This window comes from Equus caballus, chromosome 6 (genome assembly GCF_041296265.1).
Source record: "Equus caballus isolate H_3958 breed thoroughbred chromosome 6, TB-T2T, whole genome shotgun sequence".
Classification (NCBI taxonomy): Eukaryota; Metazoa; Chordata; class Mammalia; order Perissodactyla; family Equidae; genus Equus; species Equus caballus.
The window spans coordinates 63612235-63635531 of NC_091689.1; the positions used below are offsets into that span (position 1 = coordinate 63612235).

The window sequence follows — 23297 nt, forward strand, 5'->3', positions numbered from 1 at the left end:
CCTAAAGAATATTCATTCAATATATGAGAATGATTTCCAATGGAAGAAGAGGAGATGAGAGCGGGGAATGAAGACAGAAGGGAATAAAGAAACCAAGAGGGACCTCATACGATGTTAAGTGCCATGAACTGAAGGTACAATTAATAACCAGGGGCACCACAACTCCAAAGAGTAAAAATAAAGATGATAACAACAATCATCCCCTAGGATAATGCTGGAACGGACAAGAACAGCCTCAAAAGGGTGTCCATTGGTACGAGTGACACGATAATAACCAGCGGATTATCACAGGCTAAAAGCAATGCAAATAAGCTAGATCTCTAAACACCAACTCAAGGTTTGAAGATGCTAAAAACAACTGTTAACACGAAACAGGTTAACAGTTATGCAGATAAGATTTAAAATTGTTTATAAACCATAGAATATGAATATATATCTCTCAAATAGAATTGCAAGAGAACACATTAAAAGTGTGGACAAAACCCAAGTTAAATGATTACAAATTGCTGCTGTAATAACTAGTTTTCAAACCTGTTAAGTTTTTTCGTTTATAGAGGCTAATTGTGAAGGGAAATGATGATAAGATTTATAAGCAGAAAGAAACAGGCAGTGAATAAAGGGAATTCTTTTCATGGAAATTGTTATGATTATAGGTTAAATTATATGTGTAATATAAAGATTTTACAACGTGATTAAAGGAAAAGAAAGACATATCTATGAAATTCATATGTCCTTAAGCTCCCTGTAGAGTCAACCAGAAATTAAGGAGTGGACTGCTTGGCAGCAGGATTTTAAAATGCGAGCTCTAAAGAAAATTTCATGCTGAAACATTTCCAGAGAAGCTGCAAATGGGGAAACTGCTTATGTGAAGTGATTTAAAATGTTGTTCTACATTGTTCAAACTGGCTTCTGTACATCTGAGGCTGGTATTAACCAAAACCAAACTGTTTCTCTAGTCGAGCTCAACTCCAGAAATTTATTGAAGGGCACACCAAATATAGCCAAGCCCTGGTGGTCTCGTGGTTAAGGTTTAGCGCTCTCATCACCACAGCCTGGGTTCGTTTCCCAGTCAGAGACCCACACCATCTTGTCTGCCGGTTGTTATACTGTGGCAGCTGTGTGTTGTTCTGATGCTGAAACCTATGCCACTGGTATTTCAAATGCCAGCAGGGTCACCCATGGTGGACAGGTTTCACTGTAGCTTCCAGACTAAGACAGACTAGGAAAAAGGACCTGGCTACCCACTTCCAAAAGAATTGGCCATGAAAACCCTATGAACAGCAGCAGAGCATTTTCTGATACAGCGCCGGAAGGTGAGAAGATGGTGCCAAAGACCAAGCAGGGTTCCGCTCTGCTGTACGCCCTCTGCTGGACAGAGGGTTGCTAGGAGTCAGAATCGACTTGACGGCACTAACAACGAACTGCAAATGTAAAGTATGAAATTAACTGAATATGAGGAATTAACCAACTTCCACATGAGGCAAGGTCAGTCTCTCTTTGAGTGCAGCTGAAAAAGTCAAATCTGCTGGAAGCCTGCAGATCTATAGTGGACAGCCTGGGACCTGGTCAAAGGAGCTGAGTGGCTGACTCCTGGTAGCCTGGAGGGTTGTCCCCACCATCAGATTCAACCCTTCTCAATGACGACTATTGTCAGCCTTGATATAATTTACTGTCTCACTCCACCACTTCACAAATGGAGAGAGTGGGATGAAATGAGACTAAGATAAACTGAAAAAGTGGAAGTCTGGGAGCAATGATCAGACGAGGGAATTTCAGAGTTTGTGGTTGTGCATATTTCTGCTATTGTCTGTGGTCAAAGCACCTGTACACTTACCAGTGTCACTGAGGAAATAAAGGTCTGTGTTTCTGTGTGTGTGTTTGTACATGCAGACAGCTGCACCTGCCAGCAGTTACTAAATAGAGTGAAGTTGGATAAAACAGATGTTAAGCTCAGCAAAACCCAGCTTCACTGGATGGAGCTTTGTTACGTATCCAGTATTGAACCGGACAGTCATACATGTTCAGCCTCGTCCGGTAAAGTGAAAATTTAGAAACTGTTCATGTAAATATTCTTCATTTAAATATTATGATTTCAGATTTTATCTTAATTTCCAGTTGACACACAATCAGCAATAGTTTGAAGCACTCCAATTTTCAGTTTCTCTTTAAGTTTTTACTACCTATCAATAAATATTTCAGAAGATACAGATTCAAATGATGCTAAAATTCTTTTCTGAGAAATCTTTTGGTAATGTGAATGATTTTACCTTCTAAACTTTTTACAAGAGATTTATGTATTAATGTTTAGCATTTTGTTTAATAAGGTGAACCTTTAAACTTCCACCCACTAGCAGCCTGGTATATTTTAACAGCAATCTCTGCTCACTGGTTATATATCAATAGCAAATTATACATGTTACAATAAAATATTCTTCTGTTTACTAATCCTAAATCTAAAAGGATTTTAGCAATGGATCCAATTATTATCAACGAAAGCTGGAAGACATTTGAAGAAGTGCACAAAAACACTGGTACATCAGTATTACTTATGAAAATAATTAAAAACGAAGGGTTGGGGGCCAGCCCCGTGGCTGAGTGGTTAAGTTCACACGCTCCACTGGGCGCTGACATGGCACCACTCATCAGGCCATGCTGAGGTGGCGTCCCACATGCCACAACTAGAAGGACCCACAACTAAAAATATATAACTATGTACTGGGGGGGCTTTGGGGAGAAAAAAGAAAAATAAAATCTTTAAAAAAAAACAAAACAAGGGTCAGTTAATTTTAAAACATGAAAAGAGACAGAGTACCCTACTCAAATATAATGAAATTCATAAGTTGGTGGCAAAGCCATTCTCTAATTATATGGCAGCTACTAAATCTTATTGAGTGCGAGAAGCAAAAATTAACATTAGGCCGTCATATCACGGCCCATGAAAGGGAAACAACACCCCGCTCTCAGGATGACTTCAGCTTTCAAAGATGTAAATATTCCCACCTTGGTGCCAGCTTGCAATCCCGCCAGTAAATAAAGCATTAAAGATAGACATGTACTTGATTCCTTCACGAGGCTTGGGATGGCGATTCTTTTGAAGAGAGACTGGGCATACATGATCAACTAGGTGGTTACATCACTTAATAAATTACCCCAATACATATTTATTCATTCGAAGAAATCAAAATACCTCTTGGATAGACGACCCACTTCATCAGTTAGTCTAACCATGAAAAGAACATGAAAGAAAAACACGGATGTTGGCCAACGGCAGACAGAACCAAAACATCAGATAACTGATACAGAGGAGAGCTGGCAATTATTCTGTGAAGGCAGTGACAAGACAGAGCCATCATGAAACCAAGTTAACATTAAAAAGAAGCAAAAGTTAGTTATCCCTGGGCTGGCCCTGTGGCCTAGTCGTTAAGCTTAGCATGGTCTGCTTCAGTGGCCTGGGTTTGGTTTCTGGGTCCAGATCTACACCACTCTTTGGCAGCCATGCTATGGCAGCATCCCACATACAAAATAGAGGAAGACTGGCATGGATGTTAGCTCAGGGCCATTCTGTCTCAGAAAAAAAATAATAAAGTTAGTCATCCCTGATGAAAGAATCCCAGTGAACAGGAAGCCACTGGCACCAGTCCTCCAGTCAGTACCTCACATATCAAATGTAGCCACCTGAGGGCTGGCTTCATGGCTGAGTGGTTAAGTTTGCACTTTCCCCTCTGGCAGCCCAGGGCTCACAAGTTTGGATCCTGGGCGCAGACCTATGCACTGCTCACCAGGCCATGCTGTGGCAGTGTCTCACATAGAAGAACTAGAATGATCTACAACTAGGATATACAACTATGTACTGAGACTTTGGAGAGAAAAAAAAAAAGGAGGAAGATTGTAGCCACCATGAAAAGGTAACGCATAGTAATTACCAGACTGGATTGCCTAACATCTGTGTAGTATACAAATGCTTAAATCCATATGCTTTATTGAACACTATTTGTATCATGCCCATTTCTGAATTACAGGTGACTGTTTTTTCTGCCTATACCATTAATTAGGAAATTCTAATTGATGTAAATATGTATACCAATCAAATATAAATAATGTTGACTCACCAAATGGTATCAGTTATTTCCTTTCTTACCTTACTACTTGGAAAGCAGATTTTTAAAAATTCTTGATACTGAAGTCCAAAGGATGATCAAATACATAAATTGATAGAGCTAGTGGGAGAAAACTAATCTGCAAGGCTTTTGTCACTGAGGTTCTTGAATTCGGGTGGGCATCAGAATCACCATCCAGATCTACTCAATCAGAATCTCTGGGGATTAGGATCAATAAATATATTTCAAACAACACCTGCTTGATCCAAATGCAAAAATTTGAGGGCCACCAATAGAGAGGATTATTGTGACTACAGGCAGGACTGTAAAATCAGATTTAAAAGCTTGTCCAACTCTAGATTGTAGGATTCCAGGAGTCTAAAAAATTTACTAAATCACAGTACTAGATATGTTAGAAAACTACACACCAATACCTTTCATGAGCATTGACACAAGAATTCTAATAAAATATTTGCAAACCAAATACAGCAAGATATATATGTGAATTATTCACCATAATCAAATAGGATTTAGCCCAGAAATGCAAGGTTGTTTTAACATCCAAAAATGAAATTATATAGTACAATATAATAACAGAATAAAGGACAAAACATATAATCATGGCAAGACATCCAGAAAAAGCATTCAACAGAATCCAACATCCATTCATCACAAAAACTCTCAACAACTAGAAACAGAAGAACCAGGTCTTCGAGTGGAAAGTACCTCAAGATAACTGGACGTAGTGATTTGAGATTAGTAACAACGTTTGGACAAACTTGAAAAATTGCTTCTTCCGATCATAAAGTTAAATAATAATATTTAAAAACAATATTAAAATTTCAGAAACTTAAGGAGTAGATGATTCTTTAAACTGTCCCAATTCTTTAAAGTTATAAGGGCAACTGCAATTCATGAAACTTATTATCTAGACTCTGAATAGTTTACCAAAAGGAGGCCAAAGGATCACTCAGGTATTTATTCTATAGCCTTATATATTTCCTACCTCTTGTGTTCCTAAGACCTAGTAGAGAATCTGGTAACCAGATAATTACCTAGTGGAGCATGGAATCACTGGACCATATAGCAAAAGAGCTCTGTCTCATTTTCTCTATTCCTAAAGATCTCCATGTGCCACCCCCTCTTTATCTGCCACCCACACTCCATCTCCTCCCATCAATTAGCCTTCAATATCACCCTCTCCATAAGGCCACAGCTTCCCAGTAGAGGAAGGAGACAAGGTTCAGGGTCTTTATATAACATACTCACCCACACAAAAGGCCTTAGCCTCTCCAAGCATGTCCTTCTTTTGCAAAGACATCCAACCAATAAACTGTGACCTATCAGCAGATCTTACGGCCATGTTATTATTATTTTTTTTTTTGAGGAAGATTTGCCCTGAGCTAAACATCCGCCACCAATCCTCTTCTTTTTACCAAGGAAGATTGGCCCTGAGCTGATATCCATGCCCATCTTCCTCCACTTTATATGTGGGAGGCCTGCCACAGCATGGCTTGAAACAGTGCACAGGTCCACACTGGGATCCCATCTAGTGAACCCTATGCCACTGAAACAGAGTGTGTGAACTTAACTGTTATGCCACTGTGCCCACCCCAATGGCCATGTTATTTAAACCTGCTACTCTAGCTTTCAAGTTTCTTCCCTAACTCTCATTGTGAACTTTATTTCCAACATGACAAATAAAAATGGCAAGCAATAGCATATATTGGAGAATATGAGGAAGCCATTTTGTTTAAACCTAATTCAGCCTGACCTTGTCTTTCCAAAAGGGCCTGACTGAGGCCGTTGAGCATGCATTGTATATCTGCTTTAGAGATTCCCTATGGAAAGAACAAAGGCCCTTGAGATAAAGGTGCAACTTCCCTCCCCCTCCCAACGTTGGCATTTCTTTAAGGATTAAGCATCTTTCCTTAGGCTAGGAACTGATTGCTGCACTCACCTGTGACCACCCAGCTCAAGACAATAGACTTGCCTCCTGCGACACCCCCACCAAGAGAGCAGACCCACTACCAGCTGTGTCCATCAAGCGCTGTGCCGACAGGGCAATCTTGTGACTGTTGTGGGAGGGACATTTCAATCATATGTGAAACATCTGTATGGGGGTATACAACCACTCTGCATACCTCACTTCCTTGGTGCCCTTTCTTCCTTTGGGAAGAAAGGCCCCAGGCCACGGTCCTCAGATTTCAGCTCAGAATAAACTCATCCAAATTTTCATTTATAGATTGGTTATGGATTATTTTCGTCGACAAACATTTTCTACAGGGGAAGAGGGCCTTCTGCTCCTCCTCCTTACCAAGAAATCCCAAGACTTTAGGAAAATAAAAATAAAAAGTAGCACCTCTCCCTCCTCCAAACTTTAAAACCATTAGGACTCCTACCTTGGAGAAGTGCTGCCAAGACGGGATGCATGGGACTGGTAAACTGAGGACATAAGGGTTAGCCTTGATGAGGGGAGGGCAGACAGCCTCACTCATTGCTCATTCCCATTTCCATCTGTGGCTGCTACAGCGGCAGAGTTGAGTAGTTGTGACAGAAACCATATGGCCCACAAAGCCTAAAAATAGTTACTATCTGGCCCTTTACAGAAAATGTCTGTTGACCCCTAGTCTTGATAATCAGGAGAAAGAAGTCACTAAGGATGCCATTAGGAGCTATTTCCAACTACATAGTAGAAGTTTCACACAAGAATAAACAATGATAACTTGCCCCACAAAGTACCCCAAAACAGAGAGTCAGTTTGCACCTCAGTTCCGATGAATGTAGGACGAATATATAGGCTAGCAGATGTCGAATAGGGGACCCACTCTTGATCCAATTTCACAAGCTGTTGAATACACTCTAAAAGTTCTTCTTTGTCAAATACCTGAAAGAATGAAAAATATAATGAATAGTGGAATTTTCTTCCATTATAGCAACAAGAAGTGATCCTCATGGAAGCTTTAGACTGGTAAAAAAGTAAAAATAATAAAACCAAATAAGAATTTTTTTTTTTTGAGGAAGATTAGCCCTGAGCTAGCATCTGCCACTAATCCTCCTCTTTTTGCTGAGGAAGACCGGCCATGAGCTAACATCCATAGCCATCTTCCTCTACTTTTTATGTGCGATGCCTACCATAGCATGCCTTGACAAGCAGCATGTAGGTCCGCACCGGGATCCGAACTGGCGAACTCCGGGCTGCCAAAGCAGAATGTGTGAACTTAACCGCTGCGCCACCGGGCCAGCCCCCAAATAAGAATTTTTTTCTTTGGCTTGTTCCCCCCAACATTGTGGTGAGATGATAAATTATCCATATGGGAAAGATAAGAAATTGGATCCCTACCTCTTACCATACCCAAATATCAATTATAGTTGGGTTATATATTTAAATGTGACAAAACTTTTATAAAAAAACACAAAGTGTGAAGATGGCGCTGTGAGTAGTCCTCTTTGTCTCTCGCCCTTCGAGTCTACAATTATTTGGACACTTATCGCTTGACAAAGGATATCCAGACAGCATCTCAGGACGTCTGAGACACCCACGCGACTATACATCGGAAGGCGGACGGACTTTCCTCCGGGAGGATGTGGAAATAGGTGAAAACTCTCCGACCCCGACGGGCAGCCTAGTACCCGCAAGCGGCTTTCTTCCAACGGACGCCCCCAGAGGATCCACACACATCTAGGGCAGGAGCGAGAACACAACAGAGGAGCGACGGTGGAAACAGGTGACCAGAACCCTACCTAAACCCCCCGCAATTACTCCTAAACGCAGAGGGAAACTTTGGAGTTGCACACCTGAGCCCGCGGGGAGACCCAGCCTGGTGCTCGGGGCGCCCGGAGGGTCCCAGAGAGAGACACGGAGGGCACGGAGGTCTCCCAGCTGCCGTTGCCCGCCCCGTGGGACTAGGGATTGCCGGAGATCTCGGAGAGGACCGGGGCGGGGGAACTTTCAAAGGCCGGTTCGGCGACCCGGAGGGGAAGCGCCGGAGCTCCGCCAGGCAGCAGACAAAACTCTCTGTCTGCCATTAGCAGAGGGGCCACGCTGAGCATTCAGGGCTCCCGGCAGAGGCCCGGAGAGAAGCCCAGAGGGCGGGGCGACCCCCAGCTGCCGTTGCCCGCCCCATGGGGCTAGGGATTGCCAGAGATCTCGGAGAGGTCCGGGGCGGGGGAACTTTCAAAGGCCGGTTCGGCGACCCGGAGGGGAAGCGCTGGAGCTCCGCCAGGCAGCAGACAAAACTCTCTGTCTGCCATTAGCAGAGGGGCCACGCTGAGCATTCAGGGCTCCCGGCAGAGGCCCGGAGAGAAGCCCAGAGGGCGGGGCGACCCCCAGCTGCCGTTGCCCGCCCCGTGGGACTAGGGATTGCCGGAGATCTCGGAGAGGACCGGGGCGGGGGAACTTTCAAAGGCCGGTTCGGCGACCCGGAGGGGAAGCGCCGGAGCTCCGCCAGGCAGCAGACAAAACTCTCTGTCTGCCGGTAGCAGAGGGGCCACGCTGAGCATTCAGGGCTCCCAGCAGAGGCCCGGAGAGAAGCCCAGAGGGCGGGGTGACCCCCAGCTGCCGTTGCCCGCCCCGTGGGACTAGGGATTGCCGGAGATCTCGGAGAGGACCGGGGCTGGGGGAACTTTCAAAGGCCGGTTCGGCGACCCGGAGGGGAAGCGCTGGAGCTCCGCCCGGGCAGCAGACAAAACTCTCTGTGTGCCGTTAGCAGAGGGGCCACGCTGAGCATTCACGGCTCCGGGAGAGGCCCGGAGAGAATCCCAGAGGGCGGGGCGACCCCCAGCTGCTGTTGCCCACCCGGTGAGGCTAGGGATTGCCGGAGATCTCGGAGAGGACTGGGGCTGGAGAGAGTTCCAGAGACCCAGCTTAGTAGCCTAGGGGGAAACCCTACAGGCTCACAGAAGCCTTAGGGAAAGCCTCTGCACAGCACCAGTAGAAGGCACCCAGCCGCCAGCCACAAGGCTGGAAGACCCCAGGGCAAAAGCAGCATAGCTAGGTGTACTAACCACAGATTGTAGAAGATGCCAATAGCTCTCCTGCGACCCATAGAGGACAAGTGAGATTTGGTGGGTGCCGACAGCAACGGAGCGACAAATATAAGTGATCCCACCCCTGGCCGCTGGAAAAGCCCATAACACCGTTGCAGACCCCAAGGAGAGAGCGCATCTAGGTGGGCAACAACAGTAGGCACCTGCAGCCTGAAGCCCCCCTGTGACGGCCCCCACGGCAGAGGAGGGAATCCAAAGGGCCACTGTGGCTACGAAGAGGGGCCCAGGCCCAGTTAGCAACTACGGACAGGGTTCCTGGTTGGTGAAGTATAAACAGCTGCTCCCCCCACCGCAGCAGCTGAAACAAGTGAAAGGAGCAACTAAACTCTATCTCCATGCGGAGGCACAAATCAACATCATCAAGCAATATGAAAAAATACATTAAATCTCCAGAACAGAAAGAAAGTAACAAATACACAGAAAACAATCCCAAAGAAAATGAGATATATAACCTAAATGATGATGACTTCAAAACAGCCATCATTAAAATACTCACTGAGTTAAGAGAGAATTCTGACCGACAACTCAACGAGTTCAGGAGCTATGTCACAAAAGAGTTTGATACGATAAAGAAGAACCAAACAGAAATATTGGAAATGAAGAACACAATAGAGGAGATTAAGAAAAATCTAGATGCTCTGAACAGTAGGGCCGATAATATGGAGGAAAGAATTAGCAATTTGGAAGATGGCAATATAGAATTGTTGCAGGCAGAGGAGGAGAGAGAAGAAAGACTTAAAAGAAATGAAGAAACTCTCCGAGAATTATCAGACACAATTAGGAGATGCAACGTAAGGATTATAGGTATACCAGAGGGAGAAGAGAAGGAGAAAGGGGCAGAAAACCTATTCAAAGAAATAATGGCTGAGAACTTCCCAAATCTGGTGAGGGAGATGGATCTTCAGGTGACAGAAGCCAATAGATCTCCAAACTTTATCAATGCAAGAAGACCAACTCCACGGCATATAGTAGTGAAGCTAGCAAAAGTCAACGACAAGGAGAAAATATTAAGGACAGCCAGGCAAAAGAAACTAACCTACAAAGGAACCCCCATCAGGCTATCAGCAGATTTCTCAGCAGAAACTTTACAGGCTAGAAGAGAGTGGAATGATATATTCAAAAATCTGAAGGACAAAAACCTACAGCCGAGAATTCTCTACCCAGCGAAAATATCCTTCAAATACAATGGAGAAATAAAAACTTTCCCAGATAAACAAAAATTAAGGGAGTTCATTGTCACAAAACCTCCTCTTCAGGAAATCCTCAGGAAAACCCTCATTCCTGAAAAATCCAAAAAAGGAAAGGGGCTACAAAACCAAGAGCAGAGGAGATAAGTAGAAGGACAACAACAGAGAGTAGCAGCTCTACATCAGAACAGATTAAACCATGGGACGAGAAACAAAGGAAACTGAAGAAAACCGGAAAACAAGACACAAAATGGTAGTGGTAGGCCCCCACGTCTCAATAATCACTCTAAATGTAAATGGATTGAACTCCCCAATCAAAAGACACAGAGTGGCAGGATGGATCAAAGAACAAGATCCAACAATATGCTGCCTCCAGGAAACACACCTCAGCCCCAAAGACAAACACAGACTCAGAGTGAAGGGATGGAGAACAATACTCCAAGCTAATAATGAACAAAAGAAAGCAGGTGTCGCTATACTAATATCAGACAAGGTAGATTTCAAAGCAAAACAGATAAAGAAAGACAAAGAGGGTCAGTATATAATGATAAAAGGGACTCTCCACCAAGAAGACATAACACTTATAAATATATACGCACCCAACACAGGAGCACCAAAATTTGTAAAGCAACTCTTAATAGAACTAAAAGAAGACATCAACAACAATACAATAATAGTAGGGGACCTCAACACACCATTAACACCAATGGACAGAACATCCAGACAGAAAATCAACAAGGAAATAATAGAATTAAATGAAAAATTAGACCAGATGGACTTAATAGATATATATAGAACACTTCATCCAAAAACAGCAGGTTACACATTCTTCTCAAGTGCACATGGAACATTCTCAAGGATTGACCATATTTTGGGAACCAAAGCAAACATCAATAAATACAAGAGAGTTGAAATAATATCAAGCATCTTTTCTGATCATAACGCTATTAAACTAGAAATCAACTACAAGAAAAAAGCAGAGAAAGGTGCAAAAATGTGGAGACTAAACAACACGCTTCTCAACAAACAATGGATCATTGAAGAAATTAAAGAAGAAATCAAATATTATCTGGAGACAAATGAAAATGAGAACACGACATACCAAATCATTTGGGATGCAGCAAAAGCAGTCCTAAGAGGGAAATTCATCGCAATACAGGCTCACCTCACTAAACAAGAAAAAGCTCACATAAGCAACCTCAAACGACACCTAACAGAACTAGAAAAAGAAGAACAAACAAGGCCCAGAGTCAGTAGAAGGAGGGAAATAATAAAAATAAGAGCAGAAATAAACGATATTGAAACAAAAAAGACAATAGAAAGGATCAATGAAACAAAGAGTTGGTTCTTCGAAAGAATTAACAAAATTGACAAACCCCTAGCCAGACTCACCAAGAAAAGAAGAGAGAAATCGCAAATTAATAAAATCAGGAATGACAGAGGAGAAATCACAACAGATACCAATGAAATACAAGAGATCATAAGAGAATACTATGAAAAACTATATGCCAACAAATTGAACAACCTGGAAGAAATGGACAAATTCCTAGACTCCTACAATCTCCCCAAACTGAATCAGGAAGAAATGGAGAATCTGAATAGACCAATCACAAGTAAGGAAATAGAAACGGTAATCAAAAACCTCCCCAAAAACAAGAGTCCAGGACCAGACGGCTTCTCTGGAGAATTCTACCAAACATTCAAAGAAGACTTAATACCTATTCTCCTCAAACTGTTCCAGAAAATTGAGAAAGATGGAGAACTCCCTAACACATTCTATGAAGCCAACATCACTCTGATCCCCAAACCTGACAAGGACAACACAAAGAAGGAGAACTACAGGCCGATATCACTGATGAACATAGATGCAAAAATCCTCAACAAAATTTTGGCAAACCGATTACAGCAATACATCAAAAAGATTATACACCATGATCAAGTGGGATTTATACCAGGGACACAGGGATGGTTCAACATCCGCAAGTCAATCAACGTGATACACTACATCAACAAAATGAAAACCAAAAACCACATGATCATCTCAATAGATGCAGAGAAAGCATTCGACAAGATCCAACACCCATTTATGATAAAAAGCCTCAGTAAAATGGGTATAGAAGGAAAGTACCTCAACATAATAAAGGCCATATATGATAGACCCACAGCCAACATCATACTCAATGGACAAAAGCTGAAAGCCATCCCTCTGAGGACAGGAACAAGACAAGGGTGCCCACTTTCACCACTCCTATTCAACATAGTTCTGGAGGTGCTGGCCAGAGCAATTCGGCAGGAAAAAGAAATAAAAGGAATCCAAATAGGTAACGAAGAAGTAAAAGTCTCGTTGTTTGCAGACGACATGATCTTATACATAGAAAACCCCAAAGAATCCACAGAAAAACTATTAGAAATAATCAACAACTACAGCAAAGTAGCAGGGTATAAAATTAACGTGCATAAATCAGTAGCATTTCTATACACTAACAATAAACTAACAGAAAAAGAACTCAAGCACTCTATCCCATTCACAATCGCAACGAAAAGAATAAAATACCTTGGGATAAACTTAACCAAGGAAGTGAAGGATCTATACAATGAAAACTACAAGACTTTCTTGAAAGAAATAGGCGATGACATAAAGAGATGGAAAAACATTCCTTGCACATGGATTGGAAGAATAAACATAGTTAAAATGTCCATACTACCTAAAGCAATATACAGATTCAATGCTATCCCAATCAGAATCCCAAGAACATTCTTCACAGAAATTGAACAAACAATCCTAAAATTCATATGGGGCAACAAAAGACCGCGAATTGCTAAAGCAATCCTGAGCAAGAAAAACAAAGCCGGCGGAATCACAATCCCCGATTTCAAAACATACTACAAAGCTACAGTGATCAAAACAGCATGGTACTGGTACAAAAACAGGTCCACAGATCAATGGAACAGAATTGAAAGCCCAGAGATAAAACCACACATCTATGGACAGCTAATCTTCGACAAAGGAGCAGAGGGCCTACAATGGAGAAAAGAAAGTCTCTTCAACAAATGGTGCTGGGAAAACTGGACAGCCACATGCAAAAGATTGAAAATTGACCATTCTTTTTCACCACACACCAAAATAAACTCAAAATGGATCAAAGACCTAAAGATTAGGCCTGAGACAATAAGTCTTTTGGAAGAGAATATAGGCAGTACACTCTGACATCAGTTTCAAAAGAATCTTTTCGGACACTGTAACTCCTCAGTTGAGGGAAACAATAGAAAGAATAAACAAATGGGACTTCATCAGACTAAAGAGCTTCTTCAAGGCAAGGGAAAACAGGATTGAAACAAAAAAACAGCTCACTAATTGGGAAAAAATATTTACAAGCCACTTATCCGACAAAGGGTTAATCTCCATAATATACAAAGAACTCACACTGCTTAACAACAAAAAAACAAACAACCCGATCAAAAAATGGGCAGAGGACATGAACAGACATTTCTCAAAAGAAGATATGAATATGGCCAATAGACACATGAGAAGATGTTCATCATCGCTAATCATCAGGGAAATGCAAATCAAAACTACACTAAGATATCACCTTACCCCCGTTAGATTGGCAAAAACATCCAAAACCAAGAACGACAAATGTTGGAGAGGTTGTGGAGAAAGAGGAACCCTCATACACTGTTGGTGGGAATGCAAACTGGTACAGCCACTATGGAAAACAGTATGGAGATTTCTCAAAAAGTTAAAAATAGAAATACCCTATGACCCAGCCATCCCATTACTGGGTATCTATCCTAAGAACCTGATATCAGATATCTCAAGAGTCCGTTGCACCCCTATGTTCATCGCAGCATTATTTACAATAGCCAAGACGTGGAACCAGCCTACATGCCCAGAAACTGATGATTGGATAAAGAAGATGTGGTATATATACACAATGGAATACTGCTCAGCCATAAAAAAAGACGAAATTGGCCCATTCACAACAATGTGGATGGACCTCGAGGGCATTATGTTAAGCGAAATAAGTCAGTCAGAGAAAGACGAACTCTATATGACTCCACTCATAGGTAGAAATTAGTATATTGAGAAGGAGATCTGATCGGTGGTTACCAGGGAAAAGGGGGGGTGGGGGGAGGGTACGGAGGGGGAAGTGGTGTACCCACAACATGACTAACAAAAATGTACAACTGAAATCTCACAAGGTTGTAATCTATCATAACATTAATAAAAAAAAAAAAAAAAAATGATTATCTTTGTCTACTGAAAAAAAAAAAAAAAAAAAAAAACCACAAAGTGTAACTGTCACCTTAAGATAGGAAAGGATGCTTAAATAGGAGACATAAAGCACAAATCATAAAGAAAAAAATGTATACAATTTGACTATTTAAAACTTAAGGACTTCTGTTCTTCAAAAGATACAACAACAGGGGGCCAGCCCCATGGCCAAGTGGCTAAGTTCGCGCGCTCCACTTCAGTGGCCCAGGGTTTCACCGGTTTGGATCCTGGGTGCAGACCTGGCACCGCTCATCAAGCCATGTTGAGGCGGCATCCCACAAGCCACAAGTAGAAGGATTCACAACTTAAAAAAAAAGATACAATAACCTGGGGGCTGGATGTGTGGGGTGGTGGTTGAGTTCACATACTCCACTTTGGCGGCCTGGGGCTCACGGGTTCAGATCTGGGGCAGAGACCTACATGCCATGCTGAGGCGGCATCCCACACACAAAATAGAGGAATATTGGCATAGATGTTAGCTCAGCAACAATCTTTCTCGGGCAAAAAGAGGCAGAGTGGCAACAGATATTAGCTCAGGGCAGATCTTTCTCATCCAAAAAAAAAAAAGGTACAATAAACTGGGTGACATTATTTGCAACAAATAACTAACAATGGATTGTAACTGGAATATGTTAAGATATCCTGAAAATCAATAAGAAAGGGACAGATAACCCAGCAGGAAAAGGGGCAAAAGTAAAGAATAGTTTATTTCTATGGAGAAGAAGTTTCCACATGTTAAATGGGTGACAGTTTGTAAAATAAGTAGTTTCTACTCACTTGGCAGGGCAGAGAAACATACTTTCAGAGATGTGATGGGTTATCCAAGGTCGAAATGAGTCAGAAACAAGCATCTGAATAGAGCTCATGACATCAGGATTTGGCTATTTAAATACTAACCTATGACAGTGATCACAATGTAGCAATGTTACAGAAATCGGGACTGCTAATCACATAGGACATATCCTCACCTGTGTCACCTGCTTGGGTCTCTGGTACTGCTGTCTAGAGATAAGAGTTGATGGAAAGAGAACTTGACTAGGTGACAAAAAACTTACATCCAATTTCTTGCCCTGTCCCTTTACTTTGTGTGACTTTAGGCAAGTCATTTAACCTCTCTAGGCTCGAGTTTTCCTTTCTGTACAAAGGTACTACTGAAATTTACAATACCAACTTTTTTTCTCTCTTTTTTTCCTTTTTGAGGAAGATCAGCCCTGAGCTAACATCTGCTGTCAATCCTCCTCTTTTTGCTGAGGAAGACTGGCCCTGAGCTAACATCCGTGCCCATCTTCCTCTACTTTATATGTGGGATGCCTACCACAGCATGGCTTGCCAAGCAGTGCCATGTCCACACCCAGGATCCGAACTGGCAAACCCCGGGCCACCAAAGCGTAACATGCGCACTTAACCATTGCGCCACCAGGCCGGCCCCTCAATACCTACTTTCTTGACAATGGTTTATTATTATGATTGAACAGACAAAGAATGTAAAACCACATACAACAGTTTGTAGCAGAGCTGATGTCCAAAAAAATGTTGCTTCCCTTTCCTTCTGTCCTCATTTAACAAGTTTTCCCAGTGACCTGTGTGTAATGGTAGAAGAGTGAAACTGGCACTGAGTACAAAGAACTTACCTGAATTTCCCTTCCGCTACCATATTATGGCCTCTGAAGGGGCGGTGAAGCGTGGTTACAAAAATAGAAGGAAGAGCCTAGCTAAGAAGGAGTAGCTACTTAGATTTAGCTGTTCCCAGGGTCTTCAATGTACAGCTTGGGCTAGGATCCTGATGGTTAGGTACTCAAATAAGTAAAAGAAGGAAAACACTTCTTTCAGTTCAAAAAGGCAGCATAGTCACAGCCCAGGGCATAGAAGTGATCAAAGTCACCTCCTACCTAGAGTCTAAACCCAACCTATCTTACAATGAATTCTGCTCCACAACAAACAACGCTACAGCCAGGATCCAATGGCCACGAGAAACCATTTTGATAGCCTTTTTCTTTTTTAAATAAACTTAGAGTAAAATAGCAAAATAATTAATTAAATCACATATGCTTGCTAGTGTCTAAAGCAATTAAGCAAAATACCCCCAAACACCCGTGTGGTACACCATCCTGTTTTCTGCTTTCAATATTATAATTTCATACGGTCTTTAAATTTTATTTATTTCAGTTTGAGGCATATTTTTCTTCCTTATGCTTTTATTTCCTACACACACATTAATCCCCCACAGACAGTCATAAAGAAATAAATTGTGGGATTGCCAAATGGTATTGGTTATTTTCTTGTATTTTTACCTCACTAGTTGCAAAGTACATCAGAAATAACTTCACTGTGCATACGGTTCATACTGAATATTGATCTAAGTATTCAGAAATTATTTGTTTGGTGGTAAATTCAGAGACTCATTATATTAAGAGAAACACAAAAGAAACTCCTAAATTTACCTACCGGCAAAGTTGTCCTCACAGCAGACCGGTACATTCTATCCATGTTGAGCTTTGGCCGAAACAGTCGAATTTTATTATCGACTCCTCGAAATGCCTTGAATCCTTCAAATAACTGAAGATAAGAGAGAAATAAATGTTAGGGGGTAACTAAATGAAAACAATCCCTGCGTTCAAAAGACTGTCTTTTCTATGGGCGCTCCTCTCTTCCATCATGTAAAGCTATTGACAGAGACCTCAACCAGAGATCCCTAAATCTAGCAAAGCCAACAGCTGACAGAGTGCTTAGAGTAACTGGGATAAAAAGAAGTCCTTTTATTACCAAAATCTGGTGGGAATTCAGTTATCCTTTGCTTAACAGGACCTACATTGCTAAATAACACATCAACGGACGTGGGGAGCAAACATCGCCACACAAGGGCTCACCGCCCAGACAAAGGAATGGAAACCAAAGGACCCACAGCGCCCTGCCCCCCACAATACCCATGTATCTTTTCATTTAATCTGGCTCATTCAGACTCTGGATAGTAAATAATCTAGATGTGACCAGAGCTGGTTCAGCTCCCCCCGTCATAGAAACCAAGCACCCCAAGACTATACTATGTTAGGGCCATGCCACCTTTCTCAAAGTGCCAGCACAGACAAAACACTGTGCAGAAATGTGAAAAGACTTTGAAGTAGGTACCTACTGATAAATACGGAGAAAAGAGAAAAATCAATCATTGCAGTGGGAAAATGTTAACACAGGTGCTCTAAGTAACTGATAGAACAGACTAAAACTCAGTAAAAATAAGGGAGATTTGATCAGGAACAACAAACTAAGCATACAGACCTGCACACACCACCTGCAGAATGCAAGTTCTTTTCCCATGTTTCCAACCATAAGATAAGCCAGAAATCAATACCAAAAAAATAACTACAAAATAGCCACATTTTGGGCAAGAAACCCATTCCTAAATAAAGTATGAGTCAAAGAAGAAAAATAATGGAAATTAGAAAATATGTTGAACTGAATGAAAATGAAAAGTAGGGCCTTTAGAAGCTTATAGCCTTGAGGTTACATAAGAAAAGAAATATAAATCACGTAGCACAATGAAAAAGTATAAAATTAGATTTTATTTAAGTATAAATATATGAGTAATTTATTAAAAGTAATAGGAGTAAAGCTTCAGTTGAAAGATAAGCTGTCAGATTGGACTCCACTGATAATATCCAAAACAAAAAGACATAAAAAGCAATATATTGTACAAATACTTCATAAAATAAAGCTGGTGAGGTTATATTGCTAAATATAAGACAAAACAGACTTTAAGGCAAGAAGCATTACTGGAGATAACGAAGGTAACTTCATAAGGTTCAACTGACTTCACCATTTTTAAACTGTACATACTTGATATAGGTTGAAATACATGTAAAGATTATATGATAATCTCATTGAGTAATACAGATGCAAAATACACACAGGGATAACACAGCGTGACTAAGTTGGATTTATCCCAGGAACAGAGGTTGGTTTAACATTAGAAAATCAATTAATGAAATTCATTATATAAACAGAATATGTGAAAAAAAAAAACTATATGACCATCTCATTAGATGCAGTAAATGCATCTGATAAAATTGAACCTTCATTTATGATTTTTAAAAAGTTTCCTAGATGACTAAGAAAAAAAGGGAACTTCCTTAAGTGACAAAGGATATCTACAGTAAACTTGCAGCAAACATTATACTTAACGGTAAAATTTAAAGCTTTCCTCTTCAGACTGAGAATCTCACACATCGCCTGCTGTGACTACTGTAGATCAACATTGTACTACCAATATAATAGGGCAAGAATAATGAAATAAAAAGCATAAAATTTGGAGAAGGAAAAAGTAAAACTGTCATAGATCACAAAACATAGATAAGATTAAGTATGTAGAAAATCAAGAAAAACTGACAAACTTTTGAAATTATTTGTTTAGGCGAGGTAGCCAGACGCAAAATTATATTCCTATGAAACAGGAGCAGTTAGAAAATAAAAACGCTATTTACGATAGAGTCAAATGCAATACTTAGGTGGAGGAAAATCTAACAAGAGAAGTGAAAGACCTACAAGAAAAATATAAAAGTCCACCAAGTCATTAAAGACATAAGCAAATGTAGAAAGCAATCCCACGCTCACGGTTTGAAAGACTCAATATGATAAAGATGCCAACTCTTCCGGGTTGAAAGACTCAATATGATAAAGATGCCAACTCTTCCCAAATTGATTCACAGATTAAATGCAATACAAATGAAAATCACGTCAGGGCATTTTATTTTCTTCTAACAAACTGAACTACAAAAGTTGGCAGACGTGATACACTGAATCTGAAAGTTATATGTCAAGAAATATCCAAGGCATTCTTGAAGAGCAAAATAGAAAGACTTGTCCTAACAGATATCAAGACTTATTATAATGATTTGGAGACTAAGACAGTGTGGCATTTGTGCACATAGGCAAGTAAAACAGTGAAACAGAATAGAGATCTCGATAGACAAGACAAGGCAACATAAATGAAGATCTAGAAGCAGACCCATGCGTATATGATAGAGGTGGCATGACAGTATCAGAAAGAAAAGAATAGTCTTTTTCTTTTTTTAAAGATTGGCCCTGAGCTAACATATGTTGTCAATCTTCTTTTTTTTTCTTCTTCTCCCCAAAGCCCCCAGTACATAGTTGTATATTCTAGTTGTAGGTCCTTCTAGTTGTGGCATGTGGGATGCCGCCTCAGTGTGGCCTGATGAGCGGTGCCATGTACGCGCCCAGGATCCGAACCAGCAAAACCCTGGGCAGCCGAAGTGGAGCGCATGAATTTAACCACTCGGCCACAGGGCCAGGCCCAAGAACAGTCTTTTTTAATGGTGTTGGGACAATTAGGTATGAGCAGGGGGAAAAAAACAAACGGGATTCCTACTTCATACAAAAATCAATTTCTAAGATTAAAGACCTAACTGTGAAACACAACATCAATAATATAGGAAGATGTCTTCATAATCGAGGGATAAGAAAATTCTTTACACAGGACACAGAAGTACCAAACACATAACAAAGATAGATGAATACAACTTTTTAAAATTCAAATTCCTTGTCGTCAAAAAATTATAGAGAGTAAAAAGACAGAGTGTGGAAGATATTTAAAACACATATAACTGACAAAGGACCTATATCCAAAATACATAAAGTACTTTTATACTTTTACAAATCAAAAAGAAAGACAACACGATAGTAAAGGGAGCAAAAGACTGGAACAAGCAGGCACTTCAAATAAGAAGATACCTAACTGACCAATAAACATCTGACAAGACGTTCAACCTCTCTAGAGAAGTAGAAATTAATAGCACAATAACATGCCATTACATTAAATGGGCTAGGAGCCAGCCCGGTGGTACAGCGGTTAAGTTCACATGTTTCGCTTTGGCGGTCCAGGGTTTGCCAGTTCAAATCCCAGGTGCGGACATGGCAATGCTTGGCAGACCATGCTGTGGTAGGCGTCCCACATATAAAATAGAGGAAAACGGGCATGGATATTAGCTCAGGGCCAGTCTTCCTCAGCAAAAAGAGGAGGATTAGCAGATGTTAGCTCAAGGTTCATCTTCCTCAAAAAAAAAAAATAAAATAAATGAATGAATAAAATAAATGGGCTAAAATTTTAAAATCCGGCTATACTAAGAGTTGTCAAGGTTTATGAGTCATGGTTGAACTAGTTGCTAATTCACGGCTGGTATAAAAATTGATAAAACCACTAGGGAAAACAGTTTCCCTCTTCTTATAAGACTGAGAATATATCCAATACTAGCAACACATTCCTAGATATATCCCTAAGCAGCATTTCTCAAATGTTTTTGGTGTCAGGATGCCTTTACACCCCTAAAAATTATGAAGGCCCCAAGGAGCTTTTATTTATAAGGTAATTCTACCAATATTCACCATAGAAATTAGGAGTGAGAAATTGTTAATTATTTATTAATGATAACAAACTATGTAACATGTTAAAATATTTTAATGAAAAATATCTATATTTTCCAAAAGAATTAGTGTTAAGTGTGGCATTGTCTTAAATTATTGCAAATTTAATGTTTGGCTTAACGGAAGACAATTAGCTTCTCATATCTGTTTCTCTTTCAATCTCTTGCAATATGTTGTTTTGGCTGAAGTACACAAAGAAACCCAGTCTCAGACAGACATGCAGTCGAGAAAGAGAAAAGTATTTTTTTATATTCTTTTTTTTTTTGAGGAAGATTAGCCCTGAGCTAACATCTGCTGCCAATCCTCCTCTTTTTGCTGAGGAAGATTCACCTGAGCTAACATCCATGCCCATCTTCCCCTCCTTTATATGTGGGATGCCTACCACAGCATGGCTTGCCAAGCAGTGCCATGTCCACACCCAGGATCTGAACTGGCGAACCCCAGGCCACTGAAGCGGAATGTCAGAACTTAACTGCTGTGCCACCAGGATGGCCCCAGGAAAAGTATTTTTAAGAGCCTTTTCAGATAGTTGTGGATATTCTTCCTTGATCCTACACCAAAACTTGACAAGTGGTGGTTCCTTAAAGGTTAGTTATAATGTGGAATCTGAAACTCTATCAATGAAGCTTTCATACTTGGTTAATTAATTAAAATCCAATAGTCTTTCAGTCAAGGTTCAAGTGAGAAGAAGCAGAATCAGTAGGAAATACGTGTAACATTAACAGATTTATTGGAAGAAATTGGCCAATGAATTTATGGAGGCTGGCTAAGCGAGTCAGAAACCCACAGGACAGGCAGCCAGAAAGAGAAGATCACAAGCAGGCTGGACCCCAGAGATGTGAGCCGCAGCCTATCCACAGGTGGCAGTCAGGAAGGGAGAGATCCAGGAAAAGAATGAACCTGCAGGTCTAGCTGCTGTGTGGTCTCTCACCTCACAGAAGTCCTAAGGTCAGGCTCACCCCGAATAAGCTCCCTGTTGATTAACTTTAAATCAACTGATCGGGGATTTTAATCACATCTGCAAAATTCCTTCACAATAGTCCCTAGGTTAGTGTTTGACTGAATAACAAGAAGGTGTGTGTATGCAACAAAACGGCCACTGCCTCCCTCTGTTCTCCAGTGCTCACAAGAGAACGTCTTATAGTCCATGCTAACCAGGAAAGTAAAAATGAAAATCTGGGGACTGTAGTTCAGACTAGCCAAATTGACACATCAAAACCACATAGTCAGGACTGACGCCATGGCCTAGTGGTTAAGTTTGGTGCACTCCACTTTGGTGGCCCAGGTTTGGTTCCCAGGCGCGGACCTACACCATTCGGCAGCAGCCACGCTGGGGCAGTGAGGCACATACAAAAAAGAGGAAGACTGGCAACAGACATTAGCTCAGGGTAAATCTTCCTCAGCAAAAAAGAAAAAAAGCCATCATAGTCTATCTTGTACTTTGAATGGATCCTTACTCATGCATAAATTTGCAATGTCATGCAATGGTCATTTGGAAAATGTTGGTTTACTGCGTTATGTAGATCTTCCAAAGGTTAACACTTTTTTCATACTCCCTCTGTATATATTTTTTCATACTATATATAGAAATATATTTTAAAACCTGTTAATATCACCACCAATATCATTAGAAAATTCTTTAACAATTGAAAGGGTCAAGTCATGGTAGTGAATATAAGTTTCCCAAAATTCGAATTTTCACTTGAGAGCTAGAATTTTATCACTGGCAACAAACACGATCCATTGTTTTGCTCGAAGTGACAGGCTCATTTTCAAGAAAACACCTGCAAAATGCTCAAGTCTGAATAACGATACTTTGTTCTTTCCAGTAAAAATGGTTCTCGATGAAAAAAGCAGCCAGCTCAGCTCACCACACACAACAATCACACGATTTCTTTTCCTTGCAGTGCCACAGTACTTCAGTACACAAAAGTACTTTATGTGAAGTTGCTTTCATCACACAGAATATTAAAATGACATTTACTTAAGAGTCAAAATTTAACAGAATTGATCATTGTTACTGCTTCACCAAGAACATTCTTAAGCAAGGCTGACATTCTTTTTATCCTGCAATGCAGACAGCAAAGAATATAACGAGTAACCAGAGACGCTGAGCATCAGTTTTACCTAGTGCAAATGTCAACACAGTGAAAAAGAAAAATGTCATGGTAGTATTGTAAAAAATGTTTTAAACTTTACGATCTCTTGGAAGGGGAGCCTAGGGGTCTGTGGACCACACCTTGAGAACTGCTAAGT

General features: G+C 40.9%; 1 protein-coding gene across 3 annotated transcripts in view; it reads right to left on the reverse strand.

Moving 5' to 3' along the window:
• Positions 1-23297, reverse strand: part of BCAT1 (branched chain amino acid transaminase 1) — a 118623-nt gene that overhangs the window by 41549 nt on the left and 53777 nt on the right. For all 3 annotated transcript variants that reach the window (XM_005610980.4, XM_023643242.2, XM_005610981.4), the window contains exons 4-5: positions 17055-17165; positions 6865-6984 (exon numbers count right to left, since the gene is read on the reverse strand). In XM_005610980.4, coding sequence (XP_005611037.1) covers positions 6865-6984; positions 17055-17165 — 231 coding nt within the window. The remainder of the gene's footprint in view (positions 1-6864; positions 6985-17054; positions 17166-23297) is intronic.